Source organism: Protobothrops mucrosquamatus, unplaced genomic scaffold, assembly GCF_001527695.2.
Source record: "Protobothrops mucrosquamatus isolate PMUCROS unplaced genomic scaffold, P.Mucros_1.0 scaffold1114, whole genome shotgun sequence".
In the NCBI taxonomy this organism is placed as follows: Eukaryota; Metazoa; Chordata; class Lepidosauria; order Squamata; family Viperidae; genus Protobothrops; species Protobothrops mucrosquamatus.
Window position 1 is genome coordinate 216431 of NW_015387333.1, and position 18955 is coordinate 235385.

An 18955-nucleotide genomic window follows, 5' to 3' on the forward strand; every position below is an offset into this window, starting at 1 on the left:
AGTCCTCGACTTACGACCGGTTTAGTCCTCGACTTACGACCGGTTTAGTCCTCGACTTACGACCGGTTTAGTCCTCGACTTACGACCAGTTGGGGTCGCGGCATTAAAAAGGTTGAGAACCACTGCTCTAACAAAAGGCAAAAGTAATGGTGGCATGACAAATGCCTCAGAAGGGACCCACCCTTCTGCAAGGGAGAAATGTACTTTCAGACTTGCAAGATTCTGTTGATATAACATTACAATAAAGTATATTTACTTCATCTGAGCATGTTTCCTTTATGGACTACTTCCCAAGGCTGACACCTCGTCACTTCACAGCTCCATTTCTGCATGCAATTCAAGGTGCTGGTTATGATCTATAAAGCCCAACAATAGTCATTGGAGGAACCATTTACTACCCTGGTATCAGCCCAGCTGGTTCAATCTGACAAATTTAGCATGTTCCATGTTTCTTCAATTTACAACAGTGTCATCAATAGGAATCTGAGATGTGTGTCCTTTTTGTCATGGCATCTGCCCTCTGGAATGAAATTTCACTTGATATCTGTGTGGCTACCAGCTCACTGGCATTCCAAAAAGTCTTAAAGACCTGGCAGTTCTCCAAGACTTTGGGTTATGAGGTTGAAGCCCCTGCTGGATTGGGTGGGATTACCAGTTCTGCCGTCGGTTTTTGTGGTTTGTTGTTTTATTTTCTTATAATTATTGTAATCTGTTTTTATGTGGCTCTTTTATTGTATGGGACCAGGTGGAATCAGGTGGTGTTTCAATTGAATAAATTAAATTACTAGGAAAATGTCTACAGAGTGTCCTAATTAAAAAAAAATCATAATTAGAAATTTCCCAATTTGCTTGGGTTAGGTTCTCATCATGCTAAGTCACAGTTCCCTTCATCATGATCAATTGCGTAACTGGTTGGTTCACTTATAACTTTTGTGGGAATGCAAAAATGTTTAAAAAAAGAAGAAATGGGAATGATTAGCCTCCTACTCCCACAATCACCCTTAAAACAACATAATAAAAAAGCCAAAAATCTTACTCCTTCCCTTTCTGGGTGATGTTATCATAAGCCTTCAGTGATCCATCAGCTGAGAAGAGAGCAAGTTGCAACTTCTGATCCAGAAAAAAATTGTCTGTGCCTATCCTTAAATTTCCACAATCACAACAGCTGGCTTCACCCAGTCTACCACGCCAGCACCAAACCACAACATTTGTGAATCTTTGTAAAATGGACAGTTCTTGTGTACATTCAGACAACTGAGTACATTGAGCTATACACTCTGCACTAGGTGGCAGTGATTTCAAAGAAGAATAATTTTTTATTCTCTCTAAAATATCAAGAATTGAACCTGGATTTTTGCTTACAAAGCAGATATTCCACAATGAACTGAAGATTTACAACACTTGTTTAAAATATATCTGAGGAAGCATGCAGTAATCCACCTCCAAGTAGAGTTACAACTCAATAATGGATCCCAAAGCAATCTTCTAGACCAGGGGTAGGCAACCTTGGCTCTTTTATGACTCGTGAACTTCAACTCCCAGAATTCCTGAGCCAGCATGGCTGGCTCAGGAATTCTGGGAGTTGAAGTCTACAAGTCATAAAAGAGCCAAGGTTGCCTACCCCTGTTCTAGACTGCGGTTAGGAGCAGAAATCAGCATTTCTGGTTTTTTATATACTATCTAATTATATAATTCACCCTTTGTACAATAAAATAACTACCCAATACTATGGTAAAAAAGCATATATTATTTGAACAAAGCACCATATTTGCTTTTCAGTAAATTTTACACTAATTTTAATAAGCTGGAACTGGATTTGCCAACGGCACTGTTGTTTTTAAAACCTTTTACCTTTTGCTCTTGAACTTCAAACACTGCTTCGTGAACACTGCAAGCAAAGAGTGAGGTAGGAAGATCACTTAGATCCATCATCTCTTCCAAGTCTTCTTCGTTTTCTCCAAAAATCATTTCTTCCTCTTCTTCTAGGTCACTGCTGTAAAGGTCTGACTGACTATCACTCCAGGCCTTCATTGTATCATTAATCACTGTCCATTCAAAGCTTCTTTCTGCCTCTGTATTCTGCGCTTGTAGGAAGAGTCTTTCAAATGAGCCAAGAGAGAGGGGAAGAGAGAACAAAAACAGTAAGGAAGATATTTTTTCTATTATTTCTTATTATGGTTGTTTTTAATGGTTTAGTCATTATGTGCAGAAATAAAATCTGACCTTAGAGCAGTAATCCTGGCTCATTTTACAATTCACTGATTTCTAGCGTAGGAAGGAGTCACTGCTTATTCAGATATGAATAATAAGCTTGATGCAATACTCAGTCTTTTATCATGAGACAGGCCTAAATAAGACTCCCATGCACTGGATTGCATCCAAAGACTTAAACAGACTTCCTGTTCCAAAAATATCAGTTCTAGAAACTGACAAACCATCTCTGGAACTGCACCTCTGGAATTACTCTGAGAACAAATGGAACCTTCCAGGGAACACAAGAAGGTTCTTAGGAACAGATTGTACAATTTGATTTCAGAGCATCCAAGAAACAGTAGATCAGGGCTTTTCAACCTTTTCACCCATTGTACCACTTTTAGGATATGGCAATATCCGAGTACCACCAGTCACCTAGCAAGGTGACAAAAAAAAAAGGGAAAAAGTAATAAAGTTACAAGTAGTCCTTGACTTACAACAGTTTGCTTAGTGACTGTTCGAAGTTACAATGGCACTGAAAAAAGTGCCCCCCAAGCCACAGCCGAGCAAGACACCTGCCCACCCAGCTGCACTCTTCCTCCTGTCTGAGGTTTTCATTGTTGTGAGCATTTCTGTTGGGGATTGGCAGCGGGGGTGGGGTGGGGGGTGTTTGGTTTTTATTCCCCCCGTCTGCTGGGTGGTTGCAGCAGGTTTTGGTCCCTTCACATGACCCTGGGACACTGTGACCCTCATAAATATGAATCAGTTGCCAAGCATCTGAATGTAAATCACAAGACCCTGGAGAGGCTGCAACATTCCAGCTGATCGGTACTTCTTCCGGGCTCAGCGGAAGCACCAGGATCAGTGCTGCTTTCCAGCTGACTGGCGCTTCTTCTGGGCTCAGCAGAAGCACCAGGATCAGCGCCAAGCTCCAGCTGGAGCCTGGCGCTGATCCTGGCGCTTCCACTGAGCCCTGACAGTCCCAAAGAAGCACCGATCAGCTGGAGCCTGGCGCTGATCCTGGCGCTTCCACTGAGCCCTGACAGTCCCAAAGAAGCGCTGATCCTGGCGCTCCCGCTGAGCCCCGACAGCCCTGCAGCTCCAGCCATCTCTCGCTCAGGCTTGTGCGGTGCTGCCACCGGTTCAGCTCATTCCCCTCCCCCGCTACTTTTCTAGGATGGTCGCGTACCACCTGCCAGGTGCCAATGTACCACAGGTGGTACCCGTACCACTGGGTGAAAAGCCTTGCAGTAGATCACCTCCTTTGCCATAGTGACAAAGAGGAGGAAGAGGAGGAGGAGGACTCATTAGCAACTCCTACGGTATGCTCTGGTGGCAGAAACCTCTGCCACTTTCTGATTTGGGGGGAGGGGCAAGGAGTAAATATGGATCAGACTAAAGAATATCTCTGATCTACCAAACAAAGTTCTTCTGAGTTTCCAACTTCCCTTCAGGAAGGAAGGACAATTAAGACAGCAAGTATGACACAAAGGGAAAAAAAATAATAGGAACAGGAATCCTCTTTCCCCTACTTTTTGCTTTACTGGAAAGAATCCGACAAAGATATCATAGATCCTCCCCAACGCCACATGACTCAGTCAATTAATTCCAACCAATTTATTTAGAATTTATTTTTGTTTATAATATTACGGACGAGCAGTTAACTTTTCCAGGAAGTGATACATGCTCATTTACAAAAAAAACCCGACACTGGACAAAGGAAGAAGTCTCCTCTTTTTCTTTCCCATCCCTACAGGATCATTACGATCAATTAGGCTCCAGAAAGGACCTAGAACAGTGTTTCTCAACCTTGACAATTTTAAGGCATGTGGACTTCAACTCCCAGAATTCCACAGCCAGCAATGCTGGCTGTGGAATTCTGGGAGTTGAAGTCCACATGCCTTAAAATTGTCAAGGTTGAGAAACACTGACCTAGAAGCTTCTTGCTTCTTCTCTTTTCTTTTTTTAAATATTGCTTCTTATTTGTTTATATTATTTGGATGCTGCTTGTGGAGACTGTCATCTTAAAAAACTGCATCTAAATATTATAATAAATCCAGATGGAATTTGCAGAAGAGCATGATGACACCTAATAGGCCCTGAATTCAGAAGCAAACCAGCTTTAATAGTTTTCTTAACCTTAGCAACTTTAAGGTGTGTAGACCTCAAATCCCACAATTCCTCAGCACGCATGGAAGTTGGAAGTCCACATATCTTAAAGCTGCCAATGTGTTTGGCTTTCTACATGGAGCCAGCCTTTGTCCTCTCTAAACCTGACATGTAATCTGCTGGTGTCCAGAAATCCTAAGTCATTCCAAGGTTAGATGGAGGCTTTGTGTAGCCAGGCTGATGCTAGAAACACCACATCATGAGATAGTCAAATTGGCAAGCATCCTGTCATTCTTTACTGTGAGACAAAAGGAGATAGAATCATGTGCCTACAAATTTTGGCTTGAAAATGTATAGATCACCAAGTATAACAAGCTTCAAAATACGTGTACTCAGTATTTGATATTTAATCATTACATTCCTTGCAAGCTGAATGTTTTCAGCTTAAAAACTAAATAGGTTTTCAAAAAACATCGCCAAGTTGAATTTCCACACAATTCATTTCTATAAAACAACACTGTATGTAAATGTATTTTTCTATTTACTACTGAGATGCTCAATAATGTTCATTTTAATGCTCAGAAACTAGCCTGTTGCATGAACTTTTTATTTTAAAGCCCCTCATATATGACACTTGAGACACTGTGCATAAAAATTAATCACACTATGAGCTTGAAGAACATTTAAAGGCAAGGAAGGGTTGGCTGGACCAACAGAATAGACACAATTTACTGAAGTGTGTACCAAACTGAAAGGAAAACAGACCTGGCAAATGATTTCTCTCCTTCCCTCTCCCTGCCCATTGGGAAAGCATGGACTCTATAATGATGGGACTTGATTTGTGCTCAGAGAGAAAGATTACGGCATGTTCATTTTTAGTTCCAGAATATTAATATTAGACTTGGCCTACCAAGATTTTCACATGCCCTTCAAGGAAAGTCACAACTGCATAACAATAGAAGTTTAGTTATATTACTTTAAAGACATACTTAAAAATAGCCTCCAAGTAGAAGTACATCATTAAAACCAATAACACTAGATAACGTTTTAAGAGAAAAGAAAAAAAAACACCCCACAATAAAAGTTAAAATCGCTACAGATGGAATACCTAGGTAGGATAACAAAGCCTTAGAAGTAAACAAAAGATGAAAATGCGTAAGTTCAAGAGAGATCCTGCTGGTTAAACATGATGCTGACACCAGACCTAGTAAGACACCAATTGTAACTAGGCAAGTAAGGCGTTCAGCAATCAAAGTCTCTGTATTGAAACAGTTCATTTCTCCACAATGTCTCAAGAGACATATTTGAGGGGGCTTTTAATAAATACAGCTTATCACAGGCCTCTTTGCTAATTCCCAATATTCAATCCATTACATAATCATAAATTAGTTATTAAATTTATATATGGCCCAACTCCCAGTGACTTTGTGCAATTTATGGATTGTTGAACATATATAAAAACAAAGAGACAAAAAAAATGGCAGAAATTATGAAACTGGATAAGGACAAAGGAAAAAAGGGTCTTCAAACACGCTCATGAAAGGGTGAGTTAGCTCTACAGGGTCTTCTGAAACATCTGTAGGATGGAGGCTGTCTGAATCTGGGGAGGGGAGGGGCCCTCACTCCAGAGAGAGAGGGCATAAGGCAGAAATCAAACATGCTGAGTTTTAAAACATCAATGCAACCCCTGAATTTGGTTTGGATCAAATTCAAGGTGCAACTTGCTCAGAACAGACATAATATGGTTCCAACAGGCTGTTCCTTTTAGCAAACTAACCAGACGGTGCTATCCTTGCTTCAGATTCTGGGCCAGCCTCTAACAGTTTCACTGGAAGAAAATACAGCACTAATCTGATTTGCAGGTTGTCAGAGCCTGGAGCATGACTGATACCTGGTAAACCAGGTCAGGCCACAGCAAAGGATCTGGAGGAATTGCCAAATGATGACTTTGGGTGTTGCCTATGTGCCAAAATTAGTAAAGCAGATGGGTGGAAGGAGAAAAAAATTATACAAAAAAATATACAGCAATATTAAAAATGAAGTTAAAAATCTTCAGAGAACACAAGGACATTCTGTATTTCTGAAGAAGAGAAATTAACCTGCAGCTATGCTCATACTGAGAATTTGATGACTCACAATTCCAAAATATTTCCACATATAATACTGCAGCATTAAAGTTTTCAGAGTGTTCAATAGCTGCAGGAGAAAGATTCTATAATCATAATTACTGCAAATTAGGCTGCTTCTCTTTACATAGTGATCCCTGGGAAGCCCAGTTGTTAACTGAGTGTTTTAGTATGAACTTCTATACTCTAACTCCCTAAAAGTGCATTACATTTTCTCTGTGTGGGAAGGGCATTTAAAAAAGAGAAGAACATACAGAACTGAATTAATTTGTTAAACGGATTAAGGCCTTGATTAAAGAGCTGTGTTTCTTTCAACAATCTCCCTTAACAAAAAGGAGATCACAAAGTGACTTTTCTAGCATAAAGATCTTTAACTGAAATCAAATGTTGATTTACCAAGAAATCTACAATGCAAACAAAACACACTGAATTAGTAGATGAAAAGGAATCTTCAGTTTTCAATCCAGAACACTGAATTCTTGCTTTGAGGAATTACTGAACTGAGATGACATAAGCCAGCTCCAATAGCCTCTGTTTCAGTTTTTGCATTTGCAAAGAGATTAACATATACCAACAACTGCAAGAGAACAAGAAAGCTTACCAGAATTTAAATTCACTCATGGCTGGCCTGTTTTAATAACTTAATACAATGACTAATATATTTTAATCAGAAGATTGGGATTTCATAATGTATAGGTTGTTTGTATTGAGCAGGTACCTCAATGGAAAAATCAAGCTAACGGTTTTTTCACACTAGAATTATCAATCAAAGTCAGGTGCAAAATAGATGGCATTTGCCAGCTGAAGCCAGAAGTGATTTTATGATAATATGCCCTATAAACAATGTATCATAATTTTTTCATATAAAAAGCCTTCTTTTCCCCTAGTATCTTTTTTCAGGCAAACATATAGCACTGTTACCGTTAATGAAGGATAAGTCTCATTATCTAGGATAACTACTGTACCTAGTTGAGTATCATCATGGATTCCAAAGAAAAACATGTTACATTTCCTAGTCTTCCCTTGAGATTTTGTTTTTCAGGATTATGCAATAGAAGAAACAAGAAACTAATAAAAAAATCTGCCAACATCAATCTACTATGCTAGGAAATGATGCTGAAAGTAACAGAGAAGAAACGTACATTTTAGCAAAACAAATCTCATCAAACATTCTACTAAAACAGAGTTTATCGATTTCAATCCATAGGTGGGAGCATCTAGCTAAAGTTGCTTATTGTCCAAAATTTAAGCAGTGATGGGCCTGATAGCATTTGGATGATGGACCAACAGGAGATTCCAGAATTCAAGATTAGATAGGAAGTTGAAAAAAAATCTCAGAAGAATAGAATCAAGCTCAACTTGAAGAATTTCTCTTTAATTCAAAATTAGAAAGGCACATGCAGCGGAATCAATTGTATAGCACAATCTTCTATATGGCTGAGGGTATATCTCAACTTGTGGGTGAACATTGACTCTGAGCATCTTTGATTCTGTGGCAAACTCTGACTTTGTAATAACATGCACGTGATTGTGACTACTACTATAATCCAACAGAATTACTCCAATATTCAGGAATCTGAGACCCCACATTTGTAAAGTTATGAAACTGAACAATGTAGAAGCTAATTTCTATGCTAATAAACAGAAGTTTATCAAAGCCTTAACCACAGGGGAATATGACTGCACAGTTTGATATTAAAGGTAAGTATTTACCTTCTTGAGTCTCAAAACGTGAGGATTAAAGCATTTTAAAAATCTGTATGACGTACTTGCTTGTGCTGTCGGCCCTCCACCCCCATGAATAAGGAAATTATACATCCTGACTAAGGCAGGGCAAGCACTTAATTTTTTCCTAAGAGAAGGACTGTTTATTTTCCTTAGCACACTATTTCCTCCTTCAGCAAGGCAGCTTAAGGAGAGAAGGCTAAAGTATTATCCTGTCAGATGCCCACTACACAGTGGATAAGTTCCACTGTTCCCACATGGCAGGGAAGAAAAACAAATCAACTACATTACGTTAAAAAATTTAAAACTGTGGTTTTAGGCAAGGCAAGATACAGAATGAAGGTATGATTCTAGACTGACATTACTATCATAGTTTAAACAAGGAAGGTATCTGTAGGCAGATATCACCAGGAATTGCAGCTAGTTTAAAACTGTTAGTGGATAATCTTAATATTTCCCTCCAGAGAGTAGGGACTTCATGAGGCTCGTTCACACTGTGTGAAATCAGTTTCCTATTTTAATTAAATCAGGCCAATCAGTAGATGGGACAAGAAATGAAGAATTAAGTCCAACGATTATTTTGAAAAGAAGAAAGCTATAAAAAAAATAAATTGGCAATAAACTTGTGTTCATGTGGCAGAGGAAGCAACAAAGTAAAGGAAAAGCTCCCTAAAATGATAAAACAGCCCCTCACCTCTAAAAAGACTGGTTGTGTCTGAAAGCACAAGGGCATAAACAAGCAATGAAGACTAGAAACTGGAGGCAGCAAATATAATAGAGAAGAACATAGGAAGTCTTCATTTAGCAACCGTTCACAGATATGGATATCTTTCATATGATAAAAACGTATCCTTGCAACCAATCCTTATATCTATCTCCTTCACAGGTCTGCAAAGGAAAGGAAAGCTGAAGGAAAGGATCAGAAACACACAGGGCACTTCCAGTTAGTGACCACTTCCCTTAAGAACTGAGTAACCCATCCCAACGATGGCTGCTAAAGAAGGACTACTTGTAGCTAGATCCAGCAACATTTTGCTTTAGGAGCGGAGAGCATGAGCAGAGTAAGAAATACGAAGCAGAACAAGAGGAAACAGACATTAAAAAAAAAAGAATGGGAAAGTGGAGCAACCCCTCCCAAAATACTGAAAGGGGATGTTATTAATGTACAATAAGAGGGGAGAGATGAACAAGAGACCCCCAAGAATGGGAGGAGAGCTTTCCTAACTATGGGGCAGTGGAAGGGCACAACCTCCTGGCAATATTTTTTTTTTTAATAAATTTTTTATTAATTTTTGAAATTAAACAACAAATACAAATATGATGCATTTACTTACACAAGCAAAAAAGATAATCCTACTCAGTACATTTTCGGAGACGCTCGGCAGTCCCCGCCTTGCCTCCACCCTCATTCACTTTCCTCTACCTTCCTCTCCCTAAACCCACAACCTCTCCTCTTTCCTCCTTTCCACCTCCCTACATCCCATCTCCCTTCTTAACCACCTCATCGAGTGCAGTTTGGGGTACCAGCCGAGCGTCTCCTCTTTTGAATACAATTCCATTATTTGCCTATAATATATAAATACATCAATTTTTATAATTTCTATCCCCTAATCCCCTTCTCCCTTCCCCCCCCCCGGACTTCCCAGAACCGAGTACAGGAATAATCACATAATAATCCCAATCTAACCCAAACAACCCATTCATAATATAAACAAGTATAAACTTACTGTAACTCTAACATACAACCATCAACTTAACTATAAACTTATATATAAATGATATATAAAAAATATTTATAAATAAACCTCCTGGCAATATTGAAGAGGGGTTGGAGACCCACACTCAGCAAAAGGGCAGCCCCCCCCTCCCCACCCATACACCTTTTAATGGAAGAAATACATTCTGGGGTTGGAAAAAAAAAAGACATCCTTTCTTGGATTCGTTCACTAGGCGTTTCCGAGAGCTAAGTCCGGGGAAAGGAAAGGAGAATAAAGAGCCTCAATTTTGGGGACAGGATTTTACTGTACAAACAAACGCTCCCTTCGGTCCAGTTGTTGCTCCGGGTCGGTCCCAGCCTTAGCCCAGCAGCCCCTTCTCCTCTCCGTCTCTGGCCTTCGGGAAAGCAGCACCGCAGGGAAGAAAAGCCCGGACAGGTACAGTACTCCTGCCCATGGAGGTTCTCCTGCAAGGCGGCTGGAGTTGCCCGCCGCGGAAGCCCCCAAGACCCCTTTGGGCTGGCTAGTCGGTCTCTCCTCAGCACGGCCTACCTCGCGGGGTTGTTGTGGGGGCGAGGGCGGAGGAGGAGGAGGAGGAGACCCCCGCCCGCAAACCCGCAGCGGGGAGGCGGGGAGAGAGGAAGGCAGCCGGTCCTCAGAAGCGGCCCGACGGAGGCCCACGGCGAGAGGGAAGAGCGCGGGGCGAGAGGCCGGGAGGGCGCCTACGGGCCCCCAAGAGCGGCGGGGGTCGCGAAGGGCAAAGCCGGCGGGGTCAACCGGGATGCCTCGCTCGGTTCTCTCCTCACTCACCCTCGGGAAGCGACGACGGCCACGGCCACCTTCGCCCGGCCAGGTCCAGCCAGCCGCGGGGCAGCGCCAGCGCCTCAAGAACCGCCTCAGCCGTTCGCCTCTGCGGCCGCCCGGCCGACTCGCCCGTCTTTCCTGACGGAGGACTTGGCGCGCGGCCCGACGCCCGAGCCCGCGCGCGCGCGCGCGCCCCCGTGTACGCCTCCCTTATCCCCCATAGCAACCGCCGACGCCCTCTCCCTCTTCCGGTCGAGAGCCGGCTAGTGATCTCTAGCCCGGAAGTGCATCTCTCGACCGCGGCAGCCCGGCGGCGGAATGGGCGGGTGGGGGTGGGGGGGAGAGGCTCGTTATTCAATTGGAAGAATGGCGTCTCGGGCTGTGAAAACCTACGCGACCTCTAGATGGCAGCCAAGAGCTGGGCAGCTCTATTTAATTTTAAGCAGCCAACCTCAAGCCGTTAATGTCGTTCGTTTGGCGCTGTGCGTTAGTGTTTTCTCAGCCTTTAGGACTAGATAATCCTAGTCCTAAAACTAGATAAAGGGAAACCCAATGAAAGAAATGGTTGATGAATCAACAATAGGCTGTATGCGTTCATTGATTTGTTCACCAAACTGATCCAAGAGACTGATCATGTGTATGTGAAGCTTCAGTAAGTGGGGTGCTCCCTTGGGTAACAATAACTGCCGCTAGATATTTCCAATAACCATTGATCACTCCTGCCCATCAGCTGGGAGGAATTTGAGCCCATTCCTCCTTACAGATCAACTCAGGATGTCAGATGGGTTTCCTGACCTAAACCGCCTGCTTCTGGTCTTTCCACATACAGGGGTAGGCAACCTCGGCTCTTTAATAATAATAATAATAATAATAATAATAATAATAATAATAATAATAATAATGATGATGATGATGATGATGATGATGATGATGATGATGATGATGGAAGGGATCTTGGAGGTCATCAAGTCCAACCACCTGCTCAGGCAGGAAACCCTACCATTTCGGACAAATGGCTGTCCAGTCTCTTCTTAAAAACTTCCAGTGTTGGAGAATTCACAGCTTCTGGAGGCAGGTTGTTCCACTGGTTAATTGTTCTAACTGTCAGGAAGTTTCTCCTTAGTTCTAGGTTGCTTCTCTCCTTGGTTAGTTTCCACCCGTTGCTTCTTGTCCTGCCTTCAGGCGCTTTGGAGAACAGCTTGACTCCCTCTTCTTTGGGGCAGCCCCTGAGATACTGGAACACTGCTATCATGTCCCCCCTCGTCCTTCTCTTCGTTAAACTAGACATACCCAATTCCAGCAACCGCTCTTCATATGGTTTAGCCTCCAGTCCCCTAATCATCTTTATTGCTCTTTTCTGTACTCATGGACTTCAACTCCCAGAATTCTCGAGTCAAGGATGACTCGGGAATTCTGGGAGTTGAAGTCCCATGAGTCATAAAAGAGCCGAGGTTGCCTAACCGCTGGTCTAGGATTAAGGTCAGGATTTCAACTTCTCAGTTAATTTCCCTCTGCTCAAATCTGCGCATGTTTTGGGTCATTTGCCTTGCTGCACGACCCACTTTCTATTGAGCTTCAGTCCAGGGCAGATATTGACATGCTGGCTGGGGAATTCTGGGAGTTGAAACCCACCCATCTTAAAACTGCCAAGCGTGAGATACACTGGCTTAAAGCACTGGGCTGAGAATAGGGAGTCTCAGGTTCCCCCTCAACTACTGGGGACTAGAACCCTCCCTCCCAATCCACGAACCTATATGGCAGGGGTCTTCAAACTTGGCCCTTTTATGACTTGTGGACTTCAACTCCCAGAATTCCTGAGCCAGGCATGCTGACTGAGGAATTCTGGGAGTTGAAGTCCACAAGTCATAAAAGGGCCAAGTTTGAAGACCCCGGCTGTATGCTGTAACTGTAACTGGTGAAACATTTTGGCTTAGGGGCAAGGAAACCTAAGTACTGGTCCCCACTCAGCCACAAAAACTTGTTCTCTCTCAGCTAACCCCTCTCTCACAGTTGTGGTGAGGAAAAATAGGGAAGCTGTCAGTGGTGGGATTCAGCCAGTTCGCACCACTTCAGCAGAACCGGTAGCTAATTTTTTGTTGCCCAGGCCCAGAATGGACTTCCAGAAGCGGCATCCACGCAGAGAACCGGTTGTTCACATATTTGAATCCCACCACTGGAAGCTGTGCTCTCTTGGGATCCTGGAAAGATGGGATATGAAGTTAATAAAAGAATAAATGAAGCTACCTTAGTTTGCATACAGAAGATAATACATCCAGTTCCTAAGAAGGATAAACGTAGCCCACAACCTTTTAATTGGATTAACGGATCTACTGTAGCCATCTCAGTGCTGCTTTTCATGATGATCAGCTCTAAATGCGGTTTGATCCAGCGGATTCCTTTTCACAATGGCTGGCTTTCCAATTTTCTAGGACAGCTCAGCGTGCTGTTTGAAACCAGTCTTCGTTCAACAAACCATAAATAGACATTTTCCCCCCTCCATGCATGACAATGGTTAAATTCACCTGCAGGTTGTGTCATTTTTCTGGTTCAATTTTGTTGCTAATTTGTAGAATTTGTTAGCTAGGATTGCATAATTGACTTGTTACATGTTTTAATGCAGAAAGAGTTTTGCCTACACGTGCCTTATTTTACATGTCCTATAATACTTTCTTCTGCGATTCCTGTATTTTCCATTCATATCCAGCTATTTGCCTTTCTCAACAAATCAAGCCCATAATCAAGGCAGTTGGCTTCCACTGCCTTTTTTTTCATGACTGGTAATTCAGTACTCAAATATAAATGTTCTCAAAGTTAATTTCTATTTGCTTCCATGGAATAAAATCCATAGAATGTTAATTGTGTTGGCAAGTATTTCACTGGCAGATTAGAGTCAACAGCTCAACTGCATTAAAAATATTAGCTGTAAGCCTTCCAATCTGTATGCTTTAGTGTTGAACAAGAGGAATCTGACAAAACTTCTATTTTAAAAATCTCCCTTAACAACTGCTTAGCTCAAGCATCTGTCAGTGCCACCATTTCATTAGCATGTCAGCCACATCTTACATTTTGCATTCAATCAGAGGATGAAGCCTTAGCATGTTTCCAAACCTGTATTTCCTGTCATGATTAGAAATGGAAGACAAGGCTAACTAGTGCATTCAATAAATCTTGGTTTAATAAACTGTATTCAAGATTGCTATCTAAATTAGCTAACAACCAGTTCTGGAGTAATAGTAGTAGGCAGAACGGGCAGGGACCATGTGCTCCACCCATTGCATTGAGGACTACCCGTCCTCCTGTATATTTTGGGTGGGAGTGATCAGTGTGTATCTCCTCCCTTCCCCTAATCCAGGGGTCTTCAAACTTGGCCCTTTTATGACTTGTGGACTTCAACTCCCAGAATTCCTCAGCCACCATGCCTGATTGAGGAATTCTGGGAGTTGAAGTCCACAAGTCATAAAAGGGCCAAGTTTAAAGACCCCTGTCCTAATCTCTAGAAATGCCAGGTGCCTTGATCAAGACTGGGCAGCTGGCCCTCTATTTTTATGCAGAGTGTTGATTGTCATCTACAGCCAAAAAGAGACATGACCCATCCTTTGAGGGAAATGGATGAAGACACTTCCTTCTTATTGGATGTGACAGATGTTCCATCTATATCCTGGACTTAATTGGTTCATGCAAGCTTCCTGGATAAGATCTTTGATGTTGTTGACTGGGATCATATCCTCTGGGTATGAATTGAATTGAGCCATATGCAGCCAAGATTGGTAAATGCTCAAAATTCCTTCTATCTCAAGGTCCTGTGTGTCAAAATTACAAATATGGAATACAACATCGTATGATGACTTGCTTCCACTAAGGCATCATTGAGCTTCTGCAAAAATCTCCCCTTGTGTTTGCTTTCATTACAGGTAGTCCTTGAGTTATAACCCTTTGTTCAGTGACTGTTCAAAATTACAACGGCACTAAAAAGTGACTTGCAAATAATCATCACATTTACATCCCCTCCCCAGGTCACATGATCAAAATTTGGTTGCTTGGCTACCAGCATGCATTTACAATGGTTGCAGGTCTCAGGATCTTGTGATCGCCATTTTTGACCTTCACAGCCACTTAACAACAATGGCAAAAAGTTGTAAGATCTGGTGTAACTTCCTTAACAACCACTTTGATTAGCAACGGAAATTCTGGACCCAATTGTGGTTGCAAGTTGAGGACTTCCTATAGTTACTTCATTATATACCTGTAATCTGCCTTTCTACCCATATGGTCTTCAAAGTGGCTTCTTACTCAATTTATTTCCCCACCCACCCGATGTAAGGCTTCCTTTGAACAAAAGATGCCATCTTTGTGTCATAAAGCTTTGTTTATTTACACAGACCATGGTGAAGACAGTATACTCAGTCAACAGATATGTTTGACATCGTAGAAATCAGTGAGACAAGAATGTTAGCTATCATTCTAAAAAAGGACCTTGACTTATTAGCTGTCTCCACAAGAAGAACTGAAGAGAGATTTCCAAACAAAGTATACTTGGAAAATGATTCCCAGATCAATAACCCAGGAAATTTTTTTCCTCCTCTGCAGTTACGCCTAAATATTTGTTTGATATTAGGGAAGATGTGATGGCATGGGAAGAAATTCAATTTCCTACAGATGTCTCCAAAATATATCAAAGCAATAAGCAAAAAGAAAGCTGAAGATTTTGAGAATGTTTAGAGCAGTGCTTTTCAGACTTGAGAACCTTAGGATGTGTGGCCTTCAACTCCCAGAATTCCTTAACCCGCTGTGGAATTCTAAGAGTTGAAGTCCACACATCTTCAAGCTGCCAAGGATAAGAAACACTGCTTAATTTCGTGTTGTCCATGGATCTTCAGTGCAAATCACTCTGAAACTGGGCCAAAATACCTGGGTATCTTCCATTCAGACTCCACAGGGCCGTTGAAAACTGCAGCAAGGTTTACATTCATGTCAATTCTTCCACAAAACCAGGGTTAGAATCTATTCATTTCTATTGGTAACCAACAGAAATCAGACATCATTCTGAAAAAGGGTAGGGATTGTATTTTTGGAGATGCTTTTTCCATTTCCCAGTACATCCTACAATTGGGGATTTTCCAACTGGTCTTTCATCTTCAATGCAAAATCACATCTAACAGGGCTTAGCTTTTTAAGATTGTTTTAAGTGTTTTCATCTGCTGGGGAGAAGGAGCAGATACAATCCTAATACAGTACATATTAAAAATAAAAACTTTCAGGAAATAAACATCTTTGCTTGAGGCTACAGTAGCAAAATGAGTTCGGTATTTAGACTGGAAGTTGAAGCACCAGGAGATTTTTTTAACGCTCCCCCATTTTAAATAATTCCCGCACATTTAAACATAAATAGCACATATAGAAAAGAAGGAAGGAGGTTTTGGTCACAACTCAGAGTCATCTGCAGAAGAAGGCTGTATTTCTGTTTGCAAGAAAGTATTTTTAATCCACAAAACAGCATTCAATAGCAGTCTCCAAACGTTACTATAAAATGATGCCATTCATCCTGTATTACCCAAACCTGCTAAATATGAAGACCAGGCCTAATGCAAAGGTCATCACAACCCAGAAATTCATTTTCAGGGCACTTATTAAAACCGTAAACAGTATGATTTCAAGATGGCGGTCTTTGGGTTAGCAAAACAGGTTGCATCACATTCTCAACACCTGGGGTTGCAGACCAAGGTTGGACCCAAATTAAATCATGGTGTGTGTTGATCTGAAAGATATGAGTCCTCAGTGGTGATGTGTCTTTACTTATCATGCTGCTGCCCCATCTAGTTCAAAAGTTTACATCGGAAAAAATGTTGAACGGTTGACTGAACCTTTTGACCAGGATAACAGAATACTAGAATGTATCCTGCCTCCCAATTCCCAGGTTTGGGAGAACAAGATATACTAAGTAAAACAGAGGGCACACTAATGAACTGTCTTTATACATCTCTGCTTAGCCATGCCAACAGAAAAAGGGAAACTCGTTTTCAGCATGGGGAATCCCCAATACACATTTCTCTGAGAATGCCATTCTTCCTGATTTTAAAAGACACACAATCCCTGATTATTCCAATGAAACCCCTGCTTCTGTTATAGCAGAGTGTCTGCATTCACCAACGTACTGTCTAGTCTATTTAGCTACTCAAATGCCTTCTGTGTTTGCGGTGATGGAGCTGTTCAGATTCCAACGCAATTCAGCTTAACATGGAATACTTTCGTATCTGCAGGTATGTGATTCTTAAATCAGTATTTATTTAGAATTATTATATGAGTTCATCAGTACTTCAGCTGCCTTTTGGGCTCAGTTGAGTGAAAGAACAGGAAGGGAGGGGTAATAAATAAACAGCCGCACCTACAGTATTCCTTCAAAGAGCGTTCACTCGCTTTTGCTGTGTGACATGATCCGACAAGAAGCATGTTCTTCCTGGACAACAGTTAATGTAGCAGGAGTATAAATTTCAGACATGCTATCATTGTTCTCCAGGGCGCCATAGGAAAAAGAAGTCTTGAGTTCAGGTTGAACTGCCGTTCCGTTGTCGTGCAGATTCTGCATGTCTGAAGGATAAAGATGGAGTGGTTTGAAATGCAGGGGTTTCAAAACAGACAGAAATTCAATCGCTGTCTTTTGACTTGTCGCTTCCATTAACCCAACCGAACTATAATTTCATCTTCTAAAGGAAGGCCGACTGGGGAATTCTGGGAGATGAAGTCCACCCATCTTAAAGCTACCAAGATTGAGAAACACTGTTCTAAAGTTTGGATCCCAAAAGCCACATTCTGAGACTTAGCTGGTCTGGGAACCAGAGTTGCATCACACTGGATGGCAGCAAGATTGGATCACCTTACGACTGTGTTTCTCAGCCTTGGACGCTTAAAGACAAGTGTGGGAGTTGAGGTCTGAGGTTGAGAAACACTGCTTCAAGAGAGGGAGGGAAAGGAAGAGAGACTAAACATCTATTGAAATACCCAAGATATAGACCTCCTTCTCAAGTTAGAATGGGTGGCAAACTAATAATAATAATAATAATAATAATAATAATAATAATAATAATAATGCTAATGCTAATGCTAATGCTAATGCTAATGCTAATGCTAATGCTAATAATAATAATAATGTAGTATCATCTCCAAATTGAATAGGGACACTGTCCAAATCTTTGCGGTTTTTCAAGGTTATTGAGGGGTGAGATGTTTTAATCCTCTACAACAGGGATCTTCAAACTTGGCCCTTTTATGACTTGTGGACTTCAACTCCCAGAATTCCGTGCCTGGCTGAGGAATTCTGGGAGTTGAAGTCCACAAGTCATAAAAGGGCCAAGTTTGAAGACCCCTGCTCTACATGGCCCAAAGCAATTTTTTGCCCCTTAAATTCCTCCCTCAATACTCCAAAATCAAATCTAAAATGGATGAAAGGGGACTCTGAAAGTGTATTTATTTAATACATTAATTTATAGGCCACCCATCTCATATATGAGACTCTGGGCAGCTGTTAAAATAGGAGAAAAACAGAATAAACCATGGAAGCGATCAACATTAAAAGGAACATAAATAAAAGCCAAGGACATTCATGACATTACACTTTCAGTATAACCACGATTAGGTTCATTCATGCTGCTTCTGTGCCCCATTTTTGTACCCAACCTACAGCAAGTGGTACAATCAAATAATAAAGTGGGGTGAGGTCAGTCAGCTTGTCAATTTTTACTGGTTTATCAAAAAGGTAATAGATTTTAAGATTACTTGGCATGGCATCCATGGAGATGTAAGGCTCAAAAAAGATGCATTTCCTCTTGTTTCTAGTGATCAGAAAGACACCTAAAAATGCAATGAGGCATCTGAAAGAGATTTTAAAAGGGCAAGATAAAGAGGTTTGAAACATATGCAAGAGAAAACATGGCTGACAGCTAAAAATCTTAGCTACCCATTGACCTCACAGAAAGTGAGTCATCAGTCTACATGCTACCTCAGTTGATGGGGCAAAGTAAACATTTCCGGACACTTTTATAAGACTATTCTGGACACAAGTGAAGCATTTGTGAAGAGCAGGAACATCAAAAAATAGTTCTAACTAAATTTAGTTCTTTCCAAAGCCATAGGGAGAGCTGAAGTGCCCTTCTAACCCTCTGAGAAATTTATTGAGACCTTGTTTACTCACTTAAAATAGTTGTGCACGAGCCCTCTCTACCTCAACACAAATTCTTAAGGAAAAGAATTTGTGTCAGTCAGTCTGTCAGTCAGTGATTAGGGTAGCAT

General features: G+C 41.4%; 2 protein-coding genes across 2 annotated transcripts in view; both read right to left on the minus strand.

Annotated features, from left to right (window-relative positions):
• Nucleotides 1-5169, minus strand: part of RCAN3 (RCAN family member 3) — a 20041-nt gene extending 14872 nt beyond the window's left edge. The window contains exons 1-2 of the mRNA XM_015820293.2: nt 5165-5169; nt 1852-2098 (exon numbers count right to left, since the gene is read on the minus strand). Coding sequence (XP_015675779.2) covers nt 1852-2098; nt 5165-5169 — 252 coding nt within the window. The remainder of the gene's footprint in view (nt 1-1851; nt 2099-5164) is intronic.
• Nucleotides 5170-15031: 9862 nt separating this feature from the next.
• The window catches only part of NIPAL3 (NIPA like domain containing 3), a 29632-nt gene continuing 25708 nt past the window's right edge, over nt 15032-18955 (minus strand). Inside the window, exons 11-12 of the mRNA XM_015820294.1 lie at nt 18443-18537; nt 15032-17257 (exon numbers count right to left, since the gene is read on the minus strand). Of these exons, the coding sequence (XP_015675780.1) occupies nt 17079-17257; nt 18443-18537 (274 nt within the window). The 3' untranslated portion in view covers nt 15032-17078. The remainder of the gene's footprint in view (nt 17258-18442; nt 18538-18955) is intronic.